At 43.8% G+C, this 17,533-nt stretch overlaps 1 protein-coding gene across 1 annotated transcript in view; it reads left to right on the top strand.

Moving 5' to 3' along the window:
• The first annotated feature begins 3,862 nt into the window (after window positions 1-3,862).
• Window positions 3,863-17,533, top strand: part of MICOS10 (mitochondrial contact site and cristae organizing system subunit 10) — a 32,773-nt gene continuing 19,102 nt past the window's right edge. Inside the window, exon 1 of the mRNA XM_072155205.1 lies at window positions 3,863-4,047. Within this exon, the coding sequence (XP_072011306.1) occupies window positions 3,984-4,047 (64 nt within the window). The 5' untranslated portion in view covers window positions 3,863-3,983. The remainder of the gene's footprint in view (window positions 4,048-17,533) is intronic.

Here is a 17,533-nt window from a genome sequence, read left to right as displayed (position 1 = left end):
ACCATCGGATGATCCCACATCCTTCTGGATTGTTGGAAATTTACTATGTGACACCTTATGTGCTGGTTATATTATTATGTGGTCAGCATGCTGTGTGCCCCAAAAGAGGTTGTGGTTTACAAATTGTGTGGTCGCATTCATGTAAAATGACACAACGCGCTCTCTCTGTACCCTGCACTTCCTCTTAACAGGCTTTCTAAAGTTGCCACATATAATGTGTCGAGACTCGGGAAGAGACACCCTATGGGTCGCCCAAGACTTCTTGGCCAATGTAAAAATGTGCCCCCTACACCCCTCAAGTTACACTCCTGCTATTTCCCTACTCTGTTCAGGACCCCTTCCTTGCGCTACTTGTACTCCCTTTTACTACCCTAAACTGACACTGATGTGCTTAAAGTGAACCTATCACCAGGAATGTAATTTTTAGCTGCTGACAGGTTCCAATAGCCTTTGCTATGCTGATTTTAATAATGTCTGTGTCAGTATTATGACTCAATCCAGTATTTTATATAAATTTAATTCACATTACTTGGCTCCCTGCCAGCAGAATGTGGTGAGTCCCTAGAAATGAGGGGGTAGCTGCAGCCTGTGTGTGCCTGTGTCAGTCTCCTCCTCTCAACACTCATCCAGCTCCCTCCCTCCCCTTCCTGTCATATACATTGTAGTGATGGTATTCCGGCTCTTCTTAGTGAGTTGGCTTAATAGGCTCCGCTCACTAAGAAGAGCCGGCTGTTCTGGCTCCTGAAAGGCACCCTATTAAATATATAATAGGGAGCCGCAGGCCAGCCAGTCACCGGACACCCCTTCACTTTTAACCCGATTGTATCGGGTTAAAGGGGGCGTGGTGAGCGGTTAGGGGCAGGATTAAGTGAGCCATCAGCTCACTGAGGAGAGCCAGCTCTTTGTGCCGGCTCATTCGGAAATGACCCATCACTAATCCATTGAGCAGGCAGGGTAGCGAGGGGATTGGTCTGTAGAAGAGAAATAATGCATGAGGAGACACAGGCATAATATATCCCTGTTATAAAACCCCTACCGCTATATTAACTAATTTACTGTACAGTGTTGGGCGCCACTTTTGCAACCTCAAATAACCCTTCCACTCTATTCCACAGGCTTCACCCCCATTACCACTGCTTCCACTTCCTTCTGTCCCTGTGCCAGACCAGAAGCATTCAGTCTCCATCACATGTTGAAGAACAGTGTTATGTCATCTGATCACAGGAAACTCACCAAAAGTGGAGCGAAAGGGGCCACAATGATTGACAGGAGCGTAAGGAATAGGTGAGAATGCCTTTTTGTTTGTTTTTGTTTTATATCTTCCCCAGCCGGTAAAGAGTTTTTGGTAAAACCAAGTCCGTTTTGACAACCATAATATGTGTACATTTAAGCCCATATTACTGGTGCTCCACTTGGCTCCCCTTAGGCTGCGGTCACACGTGGCGTTTTGAACCCATTTTTGGCCCGTTTTGAAGCAGTCCCTCAAAAAATGCATGCGTTAAAAAACGCATGCATTTTTCAAAAACGCATTTTTTTACGCATGCGTTTTTTAACAGACTGCTTAAAAACGGGCCAAAAATGGGTTAAAAACGCCACGTGTGACCGCAGCATAAGGGTCATATGAACCAGTTTCCCTTTGAAACTGTGTGGCAGCAGACTCAGGGCGCGTTCACACGTTCCGCTAGCATCACGTTCATAACGGAGTGATTGCATATGCGTTTCCAGAGACGCTAGCGGAACGTGTGAACGTGCCCTCAGAGTACCTGATCACAGGAGGTAAATCTTGCCCAAAACTCCAAGTCCACATTTAACACATAAAGATTTTGTCGGGGATTATTGGGTATTTCTCCTCTCGTGTAGATATGTTCAATCTCCAATGTCTCATAGATTGTAAGCTCTTGCGAGCAGGGCCCTCATTCCTATTGTTTTACATAACAATGTTTTACTCTGTAATGTCTTATTTTGTATGTAATATCTGTAAAGCGCTGCAGAATCTAAATAAAGATTTACCTTATATACTCGAGTATAACCCAAACTCGGCTTATACTCGAGTCAAAAAAATAAATATATCTAAACTCACCTTTCCGGTGACCCCTGTATATCTTCTGTGCGATCTGTCTGGCAGCGGCGGCAGGCTATATACACTGGGGCAGGGTCTGGCAGGCTATATACACTGGGGCAGGGTCTGGCAAGCTATATACACTGGGGCAGGGGCTGGCTGGCTATATACACTGGGGCAGAGCCTGGCTCGCTATATACTGAGGAGAGTGTGACCAATGCATTTCCCACCCTCGGCTTATACTCGAGTCAATAGGTTTTCCCAGTATTTTGTGGTAAAATTAGGGGCCTCGGCTTATACTCGGGTCGGCTTATACTCGAGTATATACGGTATTATCATTATTATTAAATTCACCCAAAATAGATTTCCCATTGATTGAAATGTTTTGTCCGCTTTCAACAAATAAATGTTATTGTATGTATAATGAAAATTATTCAAATTTTCAATATACTTTCTGTATCAATTTCTCACTGCTTTCTAGATCTCTGCTTGCTGTCATTTAACAGGAAGCTCCATTGTTTATTTCCTGGGGATAAAAACTAGTCCCTGTTCATGTCATGTAATTGCACACAGGTGTGCGGCTTGTTATATAACACATAAGGCCGGCGGCAGAAGTGGCGTTTTGAACCGTTTTTGGTCAGTTTTTAAGCGGTCTATCCGTTTCTGACCCGTTTTAATTAAGATAATTAGTAAAACCGGTCAAAAACAAGCGTTTTCAAAAAATTGATGCGTTTTTTAATTGACTGCTTAATAACGGCACAAAAATGGGTTCAAAACACCACACGTGCCGCCGGCCTTACTCTCTGTAACACTCTGGATACTGTCACACGATAGCGCTTTGATTCTGTTTAGAAATGGAATCAAAGCGCTCAGGGTTGTGCCACAGCCGATCATATACGTGTTTGTATACAAACGCATGCGATCGATAACCAGCAGCTTGTGTTTTGCATTTAGACAATACAAGGCACCGTGTGCTGGTCGCGTACGTATGCAAAGAAACGCATATGCGATCAGCCATGGCTCTCTCCCATGTGCTTCTATTCGGTTTCTAAATTGAATCAACTTGTGACAGCATCCCCTCCGTGCACCTATGTGACATCACATGACCAGGAATGTAAGGAGCCACTACGCCTGTGTGACATCACATGACCAAGGACTGGTTTTTATCTACCGGAAGTAAACAGTGAAGCTTCCTATGAAATGACAGCAAGCAGAGGTCTAGAAAACCGTGATAAAATTGATAAAAGAAGGTATATTGGGAATTTGTATGACTTTTTATTGCACAAACAATTTGCTAAATTTAGAATTATTTGCTGAAATTGTACAACCCCTTTTAAAAAGCTGGCGGAAAAAAGCTTTCATGATAAAAGAGAGATCTTAACTGCTGCAGAATCTTTCATTTTTTATTCTGTATAACATGTGTGAATGTTCCCTTACAAAGCTGTGAGGAAAATCCACTACACATCCGAAACTGAAATGGCCTCCCCATGGACATGTTAATAATTTTTTTTTAAATAACTTCAACAAAATATGTACAATTATTTGTGGTATCTCCACAGAGAAGTTGGATCTGGATATTGACTAAAAACGCACCAGTGTAAACAAATGTGTATTCACTTTAAAGGTCACAGTAGAAACGAACGCCTGACTGTAATAACACATCCTCCATCATGTTATGTATCAGGGTGTGCCTACAAGGAAGGATTGTCACATCCTGTCACTCGCAATAAAGTTATTGAAACTTCCAAGGTCAAGACCACGTGGTGAGCATGGTGGCAGGTAACCTTGACTACGGGAGGAAGCGCCAGGCTCTTCAGCCTGTTCTCGCGAGATCTCTGCCCCGTAATTAGACGGTCTGGCGGTTGTTCTCGCGAGATTTGTGTGACACCCTCCCGGGCCCGCATACACTCTCCGCTAGGTCAAGATGTCGGAGTCTGAGCTCGGAAGGAAGTGGGACCGGTGTCTGGCAGATGCAGCCGTCAAATTCGGTAAAGTTCAACAGGAGAGAGACGGAAAGATGTGGCCATGATTACAATAAGTACAGACATACTGGAGGACAAGACATGGCTGTCACCTGTGTCCTGTCACCCCTGTCATGTCCGCATGTAGAGGAGACACCGTGCTCATAACATGTCACAGGAACGTCTATGTGCTGCTGTGCTTACCATATTTACTCCATATCATACATTACACTGACTGAAAGACTGCACCACCAGCAGCAGAATATTGAGTGCAGCTCTGGGGTATAATACAGGATGTAACTCAGGATCAGTACAGGATAAGTAATGCCATGTATGTACACAGTGACTGCACCAGCAGCAGAATAGTGAGTGCAGCTCTGGGGTATAATACAGGATGTAACTCAGGATCAGTACAGGATAAGTAATGTCATGTATGTACACAGTGACTGCACCAGAAGCAGAATAGTGAGTGCAGCTCTGGAGTATAATACAGGATGTAACTCAGGATCAGTACAGGATAAGTAATGTCATGTATGTACACAGTGACTGCACCAGCAGCAGAATAGTGAGTACAGCTCTGGGTTATAATACAGGATGTAACTCAGGATCAGTACAGGATAAGTAATGTCATGTATGTACACAGTGACTGCACCAGCAGCAGAATAGTGAGTGCAGCTCTGGGGTATAATACAGGATGTAACTCAGGGTCAGTACAGGATAAGTAATGTCATGTATGTACACAGTGACTGCACCAGCAGCAGAATAGTGAGTGCAGCTCTGGTGTATTATACAGGATGTAACTCAGGATCAGTACAGGATAAGTAATGTCATGTATGTACACAGTGACTGCACCAGCAGCAGAATAGTGAGTGCAGCTCTGGAGTATAATACAGGATGTAACTCAGGATCAGTACAGGATAAGTAATGTCATGTATGTACACAGTGACTGCACCAGCAGCAGAATAGTGAGTGCAGCTCTGGGTTATAATAAAGGATGTAACAACAATTTATTCAAAACATTGGACCTACTGTTACGGCAGGGATTTGGAAACAATTATTTACACATAGAGCCACCCAAGGCAGCACAAAATTCGATCATGATATTAAAATGTTTATTAGTATTCAGGCGTACAAAATAGCAGTAGGGTCACTACTAACTGCTCAACTCGAGAAAAAAAATTTGTTAAAAACACAGGTGCCCAGAGCTAACAGGTATTTAGGTTAAAGAGCTAAGGTTTTGTAATAAGAGGAGCTATATCAGCAAAACCTAGCTGGGATGGGCTATGGATTCGGGCTGCACAATATGGGCCCTAAAGGCTAGACGATAGAAAGTGTCCTCAGTGGGCGAGTGTAATCCCTTATACACCAAGTCATGGTGCAGGGATATTACTTTAGACAAGCAGCGTGAGTAAATATATAGCTGTGATAAAATGTAAAGGGTTATTATCTTCTATACCCAATGCATTAATTGTATACAGAACCCTATCACTCTGCTTATAATATAAATATGATCACGCCTACTGACACAGATATAGATGGTGCCTGTCACTACCTAATCCTAGGCTAGTATCAGCATCACAGGTGCAGACAAGACCACAGGTCAGCCCAGCCACACCACACCACTAAATGGTTAACTCTGACAATGGAAAAGTTATCTAGATAAACTACAGTTGGCCTAGGCACACTGCACATTAAAAGTAAACACAGATTAGCCCCCCGACATGTTCCGTCGGAGAACCGGATTCATCAGGGGTCGGGCTAATAGTAAATGTCGGCAATGTTGGCTGCACCGACCTTTACTATTAGCCCAACCCCTTCTTTGAGATTTTTATGCTCATGTTTTTAAGAAAAAAAAGGGCTTTAAAAATGATGCAAATGAGTCTGAGGGGCTCCAGGCTCCATTTACTCCTATGGAGCCTGGAGCCCCACCGGCTCATTTGCATAATTTTTGTAAAAACCAGGGCATAAGAAGCTAAAAGAAGAGCAGATCCTGCCAGAGGGGGCACATACCAGTATGTCTGTGTGCTTGGTTTACAGTCCTTCATCCTGGGGATATATGTCCTTTAAATCATTCCTGTTGTTCAGACCCAACATCCCCATAGCGTTGTATTTCATAAATAATCTCGCCTCCTGGCATAATAAGGTCTCGGGACACAACTTTGGGGATCTACTTCTACCTTTTCCAGACCTGCGAACCTTAAAGGACATCTACCACCACATTTAAGGGTGGTCTACTGTCCCCCAATGTATGCTCATTACTTTAGGGGTGACTGAGGACTGCTGCTGTCATGCTTGAGGCCATCTTCTATACCGAAATATCTGCAGCGCTTTTCGCCGGCGCCAAGTAGTATATAGATGAGGGGGTGTGAATAAATCATGTTCCAATGGAGCCAGTATGCGCACAGCTAGCGAACGGTGAGCGCCTCCGGCTCATTTGCATAAACTTTATAAGTGCATATTTCGGTATAGATGACGGCCCGGAGCATGACAGCAGCAGTCCCCCCAAGGTAACCAGCATACGTTTGAAGACAGTCTACCACCCCTAAATGTGGGGGTAGACCTCCTTCAACAACTCGGGTTCCCCCCATGACTCTGACATGACTGATTAGCCTTGGACAAACTTTTCCTGTGCTAATCCAATTGTAATGTTCACGAAATCTAATGAACACATTTCTGATAGTTTTCCCTATGTAGTACTTCTCACATGGGCGTAATATAACGTATACTACAAAGGGGGACATACAGTTGAGGAATGATTTCACCTCCTGTTGAATTCCTCCCATTTTTATCACTCTAGTTTGTGTATTATAACAGCAGAAATTGCAGGAGCCACATTTGTCATTTCCTATTGGAATACATTTCTGTAATCTAGTATCGCTAGATGTAAAACAACAACTCGCGACAAACTGTGTCCTCAGTTTATGCGGTTGATAAGACACTTGTCCATCAAGTTACACCAAGGAAGGGAAGGGATTGGATGAATAAGGGATTTAGGGGAAACAATCCTATATAGCATAACAATCAATGTTATTTAGGTGTAAAAAGGCATCTAGACCCTTCTTGTAGCTCTCTGCTGTCCCTGCTGTGACCTGCGCCTGAGCTTGGCTATTCCATAGATTGACAGTTCTCATAGTAAAAAAGCCCTGTCGCCTCTGGTGATTAAACCTTGTTTTCTCCAGACGGTGACAGTGCCCCCTCGTCTTTTGATTTTAGCTTCTCTTGGAGGCTTGATTGATCCCAGTAATAATTCTGCAGCGAGACCCCGGCATTACTCAGCATGTTGGGGGTGAATTTATCAAGACGTGCGTTTTGACTGCCTGTCTTAAAGTTCCTCCCGTTGGGGGTCCTGCATTGATCTTCACTATGACGCTCTGGCCTCTTAGTGAATATAGGCACAAAATCTGTCAGTTTCCACCTGCAGACCAGATCAGAACTGGTGGAGTCTTTTGCTGAAGTCTCTCCCAGTTTTCCTTGCAGAGACTATGGTAGATGTGACGGGTTGGGCGTTGAGGCCCTGGCCCGCCCTCCCTGCCTGGTCTTCAAATCGTCATGCCTATAGTGGTGTGCGGGTTGAAGAAGCCAAAACAGTGGAGGGGGAGATTAATATGCCATAGTAAATCTGGGACAAAAAGCACCCAGAGAGCTGCAATAGAGGTCACAGTGGGCAGAGAGGTCCGTCTGTAAGTTGAGTGTCCTTAAGTTGGGACTGTCTGTTTTCTTTACTAATCTAGTTTCCCTTTAAGTTTAAAAGGAAATCTGCCATCAAAACTAGTCATGATAAACCAGGGGCACTTTCCCTTAGATCGAGACCCTGTGACTGTGGTAACCTTCTTATATTTGTTATCCATGGTCTTCTTTCTTCTAAAATCAACTTTTAAAATTATGCTAAAAAACAAGAAGGACTCTGGGGGTTGTTACCAGATCCCCTCTGTGTTGCAGATTCACAGGCTGTAACACTGTGCTGAGGGGGATTAGAGACAGTGTAACAGCCTGTGAAGCTACAGCACGGAGCGGTTTAGGTAACGCCTCACACAGCCCTTCTGGGTCATTAGCATAATTTTGTAAGTTGATTTTAGAAGGAGCGAGGCCATGGATAACAAATATAAGATACCACAGTCCCGGTGCCTGGATCTTAGAGTAAGTGTCCCTGGTTTATCATGATGGATTTTGATGGTAAGTTTCCTTTAAGCCCTCAAATGGGGAACAGAGGGCGCGCATGTTATAAGGTGAGGCACGAGACGTTGCGAAACCCCAGGGATGATAAATCCCATAGCTGGTTGCGTGACGGCCGTAATTGTTACAGCGCATTCTTATTGAACGTATGGAAAAGATGACTATTTGTCTTAATTTCCCGGACTCAGCATTAGGGGAATAGGGGGGACCTGCTCAGGACTATGTAATAATTCCGGGGGAGGGAAGTGCCCGGTATACAGGAGGAGGCCTGAGCTCTGCATCTCCCATTGGCTGTAGCAGCAGGTCTCACAGATGGTCCTGCATCCCCTACACTTGGAGATCAGGGTCCTACACGATGTCTGATACTGTAGGACACGGGGACATGGACCGCTGTGTGATCTGTAGGACTTTTTCCTACGTTGTGATGATTGAGGTTAGTTTAGTACATTGAGATTTAGTAGTGATCCATCCATGAGTATGGGGGAAGGGCAGTATATATAGGGGATGTGCCAAAAACAGATTCTGATCTTAGCTTTAACATAGGTGGGGGTCACCTGTTCAGAGTTATGGGCTGGTTTACCGGATTTTTCCATCAGTATCATCTTCTGGGATTTCCACTGATCCCAAAAATGGGTTTTCTTGATCACTAATTGGATGAAGCTGCAGGTGGGGTGTGTCCTGCCCTTACATTCGGTACTGTGAGCGCTGGGTCTTGCAGGATAACACTTGGCACTTTTCCCATTGTATTGAATGGAGCGGCTGGCTGAGCGTGCTCCCTGCTTCTCCATTCATTTTCTATGGCTGAATGCTGTGACGGGAGGAGGCAGACGCAGGCTCGGATCGCTGATCCTTTCCTTTGGGTGCTGGGAATTCTGTTCTCGTGTTCAGTGATGGTCCTAATATTCGGACCTCCTCCTGAATTGGATGTTTTGTAGATATTGGACAACCCCTTTGATGCGATCCATCTCTGCATCCAGTTTTCACCGCAGTTGGGAGCTCATCCCCCTCTTTGTACGGGAGATGTGCAGCCGACCAACAAGCATTAAAGATACAATCAGTTGTGGATGTTCTGCAGACTATTGCTGTGCGATACTCTGCGGCAGGATCTGCGTTGGAATTGGTGTCTGTATGTACACGTTTTTGCTGCAGCCTTCACACCAGGCGGGATTATGGGAAGCGTTAGGCCTCGTGTGTTGATTTTCCTGTCTTTTGTTCTCAGATGACGTGTATTAACCCCGTGGAGGCCGCCCGCCCTGTGCGGCTGGTTTCCCAGCTGTGGTTTTCTTCATCCAGGCCATGTAAGGGTAAAGGAGCACGCTCATTCCTCAGTTATTTCTGTGTAGAATAATCCAAATATAACTGCTCCTCCGTACACTGCCAAACAGCTGCGCCATGTTGACAAGTGAATAACAATTGCTGCTTCATTATATCCCTGATTTACTAACAAACATCAGGAAGGTTGGGGCTGGGAATAGACTATCCTGCCATAAACTGTGCTGCCTGCTCACCTGCATGTCAGCTGTATATTCCTGTATATAGGGGGTAGTATTATAGTAGTTTATTCTTGTACATAGGGGGCATTATTATAGTAGTTATATTCCTGTATATAGGGGGCAGTATTATAGTAGTTATATTCCTGTACATAGGGGGCAGTATTGTAGTAGTTATATTCTTGTACATAGGGGGCAGTATTATAGTAGTTATATTCTTGTACATAGGGGGCAGTATTATAGTAGTTATATTCCTGTATATAGGGGGCAGTATTATAGTAGTTATATTCCTGTACATAGGGGGCAGTATTATAGTAGTTATATTCTTGTACATAGGGGGCAGTATTATAGTAGTTATATTCTTGTACATAGGGGGCAGTATTATAGTAGTTATATTCTTGTACATAGGGGGCAGTATTATAGTAGTTATATTCTTGTACATAGGTGGCAGTATTATAGTAGTTATATTCTTGTACATAGGGGGCAGTATTATAGTAGTTATATTCTTGTACATAGGGGGCAGTATTATAGTAGTTATATTCCTGTACATAGGGGGCAGTATTATAGTAGTTATATTCTTGTACATAGGGGGCAGTATTATAGTAGTTATATCCTTGTACATAGGGGGCAGTATTATAGTAGTTATATTCCTGTACATAGGGGCAGTATTATAGTAGGTATATTCTTGTACATAGGGGGCAGTATTATAGTAGTTATATTCTTGTACATAGGGGGCAGTATTATAGTAGTTATATTCTTGTACATAGGGGGCAGTATTATAGTAGTTATATTCTTGTACATAGGGGGCAGTATTATTGTAGTTATATTCTTGTACGTAGGGGGCAGTATTATAGTAGTTATATTCTTGTACGTAGGGGGCAGTATTATAGTAGTTATATTCTTGTACGTAGGGGCAGTATTATAGTAGTTATATTCTTGTACGTAGGGGGCAGTATTATAGTAGTTATATTCTTGTACGTAGGGGGCAGTATTATAGTAGTTATATTCTTGTACGTAGGGGGCAGTATTATAGTAGTTATATTCTTGTACGTAGGGGGCAGTATTATAGTAGTTATATTCTTGTACATAGGTGGCAGTATTATAGTAGTTATATTCTTGTACATAGGGGCAGTATTATAGTAGTTATATTCCTGTACATAGGTGGCAGTATTATAGTAGTTATATTCTTGTACATAGGGGCAGTATTATAGTAGTTATATTCCTGTACATAGGGGGCAGTATTATAGTAGTTATATTCTTGTACATAGGGGGCAGTATTATAGTAGTTATATTCTTGTACATAGGGGGCAGTATTATAGTAGTTATATTCTTGTACATAGGGGGCAGTATTATAGTAGTTATATTCTTGTACATAGGGGGCAGTATTATAGTAGTTATATTCCTGTACATAGGGGGCAGTATTATAGTAGTTATATTCTTGTACATAGGGGGCAGTATTATAGTAGTTATATTCCTGTACATAGGGGGCAGTATTATAGTAGTTATATTCCTGTACATAGGGGGCAGTATTATAGTAGTTATATTCTTGTACATAGGGATCAGTATTATAGTAGTTATATTCTTGTACACAGGGGGCAGTTTTATAGTAGTTATATTCTTGTACATAGGAAGCAGTATTATAGTAGTTATATTCCTGTACATAGGGGGCAGTATTATAGTAGTTATATTCTTGCACATAGGGGGCAGTATTATAGTAGTTATATTCTTGTACATAGGGGGCAGTATTATAGTAGTTATATTCTTGTACATAGGTAGCAGTATTATAGTAGTTATATTCTTGTACATAGGGGGCAGTATTATAGTAGTTATATTCTTGTACATAGGGGGCAGGATTATAGTAGTTATATTCTTGTACATAGGGGGCAGTATTATAGTAGTTATATTCTTGTACATAGGGGGCAGTATTTAATTGGCATATAAAATGGTAAAATTGGTGAAATGTCTGATCTCCTGAGATTGTGATGTAAATACTTTTGTGTAAAAACTACAAAAATTCTTAAGGAATTCTTAAGAAAAATTATATTTGGTGCAAGCTTTCAGGGCACACAGGCCCCTTCTTCAGGCATGGATACAAATGATGGACTACAAATGCTTCATTTGTATCCATGCCTGAAGAAGGGGCCTGTGTGCCCTGAAAGCTTGCACCAAATATCATTTTTCTGGTTAGCCAATAAAGGTATCATTCCTTAAGAATTTTTGTAGTTTTTACACAAAAGTATTTACATCAGATTTTTCCTGGCTAACACGGTACATCAACAATTTTCTCAACATACTCCTGAGATTGTCTAAGTTGTGAATGCAGGGTTACTCACCCCACCATTTCCCTGTTTGTATAACACAGCCCCCTCTTTCTGGTGGTTGTTTGTGTTTGGGTCCGGGTTCCTAGATATGAGTGTTCTGCCTCCTGGACTGATGTGGATTATACCATGATTTTAGCATTTGTTTGGATGAATCATAGTGAGGCAAACAACACAAGTTTGTTTTTAATCTACCCAAACCCCCCCCCCCCCCCCCCCCCGTCTTCCCCGCCTCGCTTTGTTCCCAATGATAATCTAGAGCAGAAAGTCCACTCTCCATGCTGGGAATTAAAGGGCAAATTGAATTAATTTTGGACGAGTGGCCAAGCCGTACCCTTCCCTCTTCTGATTAAAGTGAGATTTTTGCTATTTCTGTGGGATGAGTCACTGCAGAGTTATTACACTTGGGAGATCTGTGTTTTGCTGTAAATTCGGGATGTGTTGTACGACATCGATACCGCGCAGACATCCCTGCAGTAGATGTCAGAGGGTCAACCAAAATCTTTATGGACAGGTTGGATTATGGGCACCCTGGAAGATGTAATATGTCCTAGTGGAAAGCCCGCTCTGTCCGATTCTGGCCAACCCACTGACCCAAGGTTGGTCACGTGTAGCTGCCCTAAAGCAGGTTGACCTGGATAATAATTCTTTATTTATATAGCGCACACAGATTACGCAGTGCTGCACAAAGCATGACAAATTGGTTCCTGTCCCCATGGGGCTTACAATCTAAACAACCTAACAGTATATTTTGGAGTGTGGGAGGAAACTGGAGGACCCGGAGGAAACCCACGCAGACACGGAGAGAACATACAAACTCTTTGCAGATGTTGACCTTGGTGGGATTCGAACCGAGGACCCCAGCGCTGCAAGGCAGAAGTGCTACCCACTCAGCCAATGCGCCGGTGTATGAAACTTCACCTCCCAAAATGCATTGTGTTAGTCACTTGCACTACTGTATATTATCTCCAACAAGGGGCGTGGCTGTCTACAGCTTGCTGTCAGATTACTGCAGCATAAGATTAAAGACCGTACTAATCGAACACAGAATGTGGATTATGTATAAGCGCCGGTAAAAGAGATGTAATAAGGTTTTGCCGCGCTTGAAAGCAAATGTCAGTGGGGTTGATGGATATTCGCAGGTACTGGACTGAGTACAAAGTTGAGTTCTGTAGACAGCCCTGTAATAAATTGGGGTGAGTCACGTCCGGATGATTTGGGTCTATACTGCGCCTCTAAATGTGGAGGAGGGAGTGAGGTCATCCAACTGTCCACTCACTGCTGTGCAAATAAAGGCCATAGCAACTCCGGCGAGTCTCGGCCTCACAATTTCCACATTGATTGATTAATGACTCCGTCTAATACACAGCGGCCCCGGGCGTCACATGACTCTTGTTGCACATGGATCACATTCACCGCTTCTTGGAATGAACGCCTTACTGGCAAGACGTATACTTATTCTAATAAAACAGGAATTTGTACTCTGGTTACATAGACGAAAAATGTTAAAGGGGGTCTCTGGGATTTGAGTCAAACTGTCCATGAAATAAAGAAATAACGTGTGCCTTAAAGGGGTTTACTGTTATTAGTTTTCTTTGTTTTCTGGTGCTCTCTGCAGCCTCTAGTAGTGCTCTCTGGTGGGCTCCCTAGATTTCATTGGTCGTTCTTCAGTCTCTGGTGGGCTCTTTCGGTTCCATCAGTGGTTTTCTGGTGGGCTCCCTAGATTCCATTGGTCGTTCTCCTTTTCTGATGGGCTCCTTAGGTTCCATCGGTGGTTCTCGGGTCTCTGATGGGCTCCTTAGGTTCCATCGGCGGTTCTCCTTTTCTGATGGGCTCCTTAGGTTCCATCGGCGGTTCTCCTTTTCTGATGGGCTCCTTAGGTTCCATCGGCGGTTCTCCTTTTCTGATGGGCTCCTTAGGTTCCATCGGCGGTTCTCCTTTTCTGATGGGCTCCTTAGGTTCCATCGGCGGTTCTCCTTTTCTGATGGGCTCCTTAGGTTCCATCGGCGGTTCTCCTTTTCTGATGGGCTCCTTAGGTTCCATCGGCGGTTCTCCTTTTCTGATGGGCTCCTTAGGTTCCATCGGCGGTTCTCCTTTTCTGATGGGCTCCTTAGGTTCCATCGGCGGTTCTCCTTTTCTGATGGGCTCCTTAGGTTCCATCGGCGGTTCTCCTTTTCTGATGGGCTCCTTAGGTTCCATCGGCGGTTCTCCTTTTCTGATGGGCTCCTTAGGTTCCATCGGCGGTTCTCCTTTTCTGATGGGCTCCTTAGGTTCCATCGGCGGTTCTCCTTTTCTGATGGGCTCCTTAGGTTCCATCGGCGGTTCTCCTTTTCTGATGGGCTCCTTAGGTTCCATCGGCGGTCCTCCTTTTCTGATGGGCTCCTTATGTTCCATCGGTGGTTCTCGGGTCTCTGATTGGCTCCTTAGATTCCATTGGTCGTTCTCGGATCTCTGGTGGGCTCCTTATGTTCCATCGGTGGTTCTCGGATCTCTGGTGGGCTCCTTATGTTCCATCAGCGGTTCTCGGGTCTCTGGTGGGCTCCTTAGATTCCATTGGTAGTTCTCTGATCTTTGGTGGGCTCTCTAAGTTCGTGACCATTCTTGGGTTTCTGAAGAGTTTGCATCTGCGTTTCTGTTGGGTAACCTAGGTTCCTGTGCCTGTTCTCCAGTCTCTGAAGGGCACCTTAGGTTTCTGTGTCAGGTCCATCTCTGGAGGATCCTTTGGTTCCAGCGGCGGCCATTCATTCAGAGCCCAGGCATTGGCATAGCGATTACTTGGACAATGCACATGACCTCATCTGACGAGAGGATCGATCAACCACTGGAAAAAAGGGATCCCTCTGGAAATGAGTGTTTCCTTTACTCCTATCTTATACGTTCTTCACCCTCAAAGGTGATAAAACATTTTGGGAAAACCCCTTTCAAAGAGAATTTCCTGCCAGATATTATAGGATAGGGTAGAGGGGTCACATTTCTTGGGGTCAAGCCACTGGAACCCCCAGCGTCTGGGAGAATGACTGTCAGAAAGTGTTAACAGGTTTTCCATCTGAATGAAGACCTTTTGCCTGTATTTTAGTGGTGATCACCTCTGTAGGGAGTTGATCTTGCCCAGCCTCAAGGAGATGTATTGTGCCCTGTTCACACATGTATACTTGCAGCTCCGGATGTGGATGGAGGCTAGCATACGGCCGCCATAGACGTGTGTGGTGCATGACGCGATATGCGAGAACACACGCGTGTTCTATGATGTTGCTGCAAAATAGAGCGTGTTCCATCTTGGTTGGGAGATTTGCAGTGTAGCACTGCTTGCTATGGAGAGGGGAGGGGTGAGCTGCACTCATCCCTCCACCTCTCCAACTGAACACGTCACCGTGAAAACAGCTTTATACTAGGATCTTGGGATGTGTAGGTCCGGGAAATAGGTGTCTGTGTCTTTAATACTCGGCTGTGGCCGAATGCGCTAACACCGGATACCGCTGGGGATTTTGGTGAATTTGAAAATGGATTTACTAGGAAGTCTTTTTATGTATTCTCCTCTGGGCTGACAATGATATAAACCGAGCGCCAGGCTCTGCTTAATCCCAGGTGCTCAGGACGCATCCTGCTCCCTGGGAGGACTCTGGCACCGTAGCCGAGGTATCATCTTTATGGGTCCGGAAGGATTGAAAATCCTTCTCTGGGATGATTTACTTTTGGGAAAGGTTGATGCCACCTTCCCGTGCTTCCTCTGCTGCCAGGGATGTAGGAGAAGAGGATAAAAGTAGCATTATAGCAGTTGTATTCTTGTACATAGGGGGTAGTATTATAGTTGTTATATTCTTGTACATAGGGGGCAGTATTATAGTAGTTATATTCCTGTACATAGGGGGCAGTATTATAGTAGTTATATTCTTGTACATAGGGGCAGTATTATAGTAGTTATATTCTTATACATAGGGGGCAGTATTATAGAAGTTATATTCTTGTACATAGGGGGCAGTATTATAGTAGTTATATTCTTGTACATAGGAGGCAGTATTATAGTAGTTATATTCCTGTACATAGGGGGCAGTATTATAGTAGTTATATTCTTGTACATAGGGGGCAGTATTATAGTAGTTATATTCTTGTACATAGGGGGCAGTATTATAGTAGTTATATTCCTGTACATAGGGGGCAGTATTATAGTAGTTATATTCTTGTACATAGGGGGCAGTATTATAGTAGTTATATTCTTGTACATAGGGGGTTACTATAAAGTTCTGATATGAATGGGTTTCCATGTGTAGTGATTATAGCTATACAGCTGTGGTCTCCTGGCTGTGTGCAGGGTGTAGATGTGACCTCTGGTTATTGCTGTTCCCCTTGATGTGTCAGTGTATTATTCTGGATGATTTGTGGAGGCTTTGGTCCCGGCTCGGTGCTTTCTTTCCTTTTTTCTCACCGTCTTGTAAGTTTAGGGAAGAGCTTAGATCCGGATGAGACCGGGAGACTTTGTAGCGCTTCCAGGGTCTAATTTATTTTCCGAAGTTTCATTAAATCCGCTTCACTATTTTTGGAAATAAGTCGTCATGAAGCTCCTGCGAGGTTTTGCCAGAATTAAGACCTTTCTTTGTGCGTTGATTCCGGAAAAACAGCTGCATGGAATTTGACAGAATTGGCAGGTTAATGGCTCAGAAAACTTTTCAACCTGTGTAGCCGGAGCTTGGGGCGACTTTCAAAGGTCTCCGCTCCCGACACCTTATAAAATGAAATAAATGAACTTCCTGGCACGCCGGCCGCCCTGGTGTTATTCTATCAGTCCTTCACTAAATTTGTATCTTGGCGCCGGCCCCTTCCTCTCTCTATTCGTCATTGCAATAACTTCATCACATAATTGTGTGGGCGGCCTCTTCTTTCATCCTGTTAATAATTCTCTTCTGTTCATTTCTTTTTCTTTCTGTTCCTTGTAAATTTGGGATATAGTTTGTATCATACCAGATTCTAGAACGCCAAGTTTTCTAATATGACGCTTCTCAAGGGGCAGCACTGTACCCAGTCCATATGGCCCTTTATTAACCCCATGGTTGTGCTTTCAGATCAATGTAAGGCCCTTTTGTAGCCAGGTGGTGATGGTGATGGTGGTGGGTGGGGGTAGCTGCGCCGTGGCCAGAATAGGACCTGCTTTACTTTTGTGATACTTTTTGACTACCCTCAATGGTCATACGTGAGATGTGTAATCCGACAAACCACACAGAGCCATCTTTGCTTGCGATGATATATTGTTGGCATTTTGTGGCGTCCACAGATATAAGGATCTCTAGATAGACTTTAAGGTAATCTCCATCAGTCCCCAACATCCTCCATTAGTCCACATCTGCATCGGAGGCACCATAAGGAGATTTCATGCCCAAGTACAATTTACTATTGTGGAGGGAAAAGTCCTTCCTACAGAAAGTTTTTTTCATCTTGCAAAATGATGCATACAATACCAGATACATGACTAGACCCCCCCTTTTTAACCATGGATCGCCATATGAATTGCAAAGCTTTCATTTGTAGGAGGGACATAAC

Source organism: Engystomops pustulosus, chromosome 6 (genome assembly GCF_040894005.1).
Source record: "Engystomops pustulosus chromosome 6, aEngPut4.maternal, whole genome shotgun sequence".
Classification (NCBI taxonomy): Eukaryota; Metazoa; Chordata; class Amphibia; order Anura; family Leptodactylidae; genus Engystomops; species Engystomops pustulosus.
This window is presented reverse-complemented; position numbering and strand designations above follow the sequence as displayed.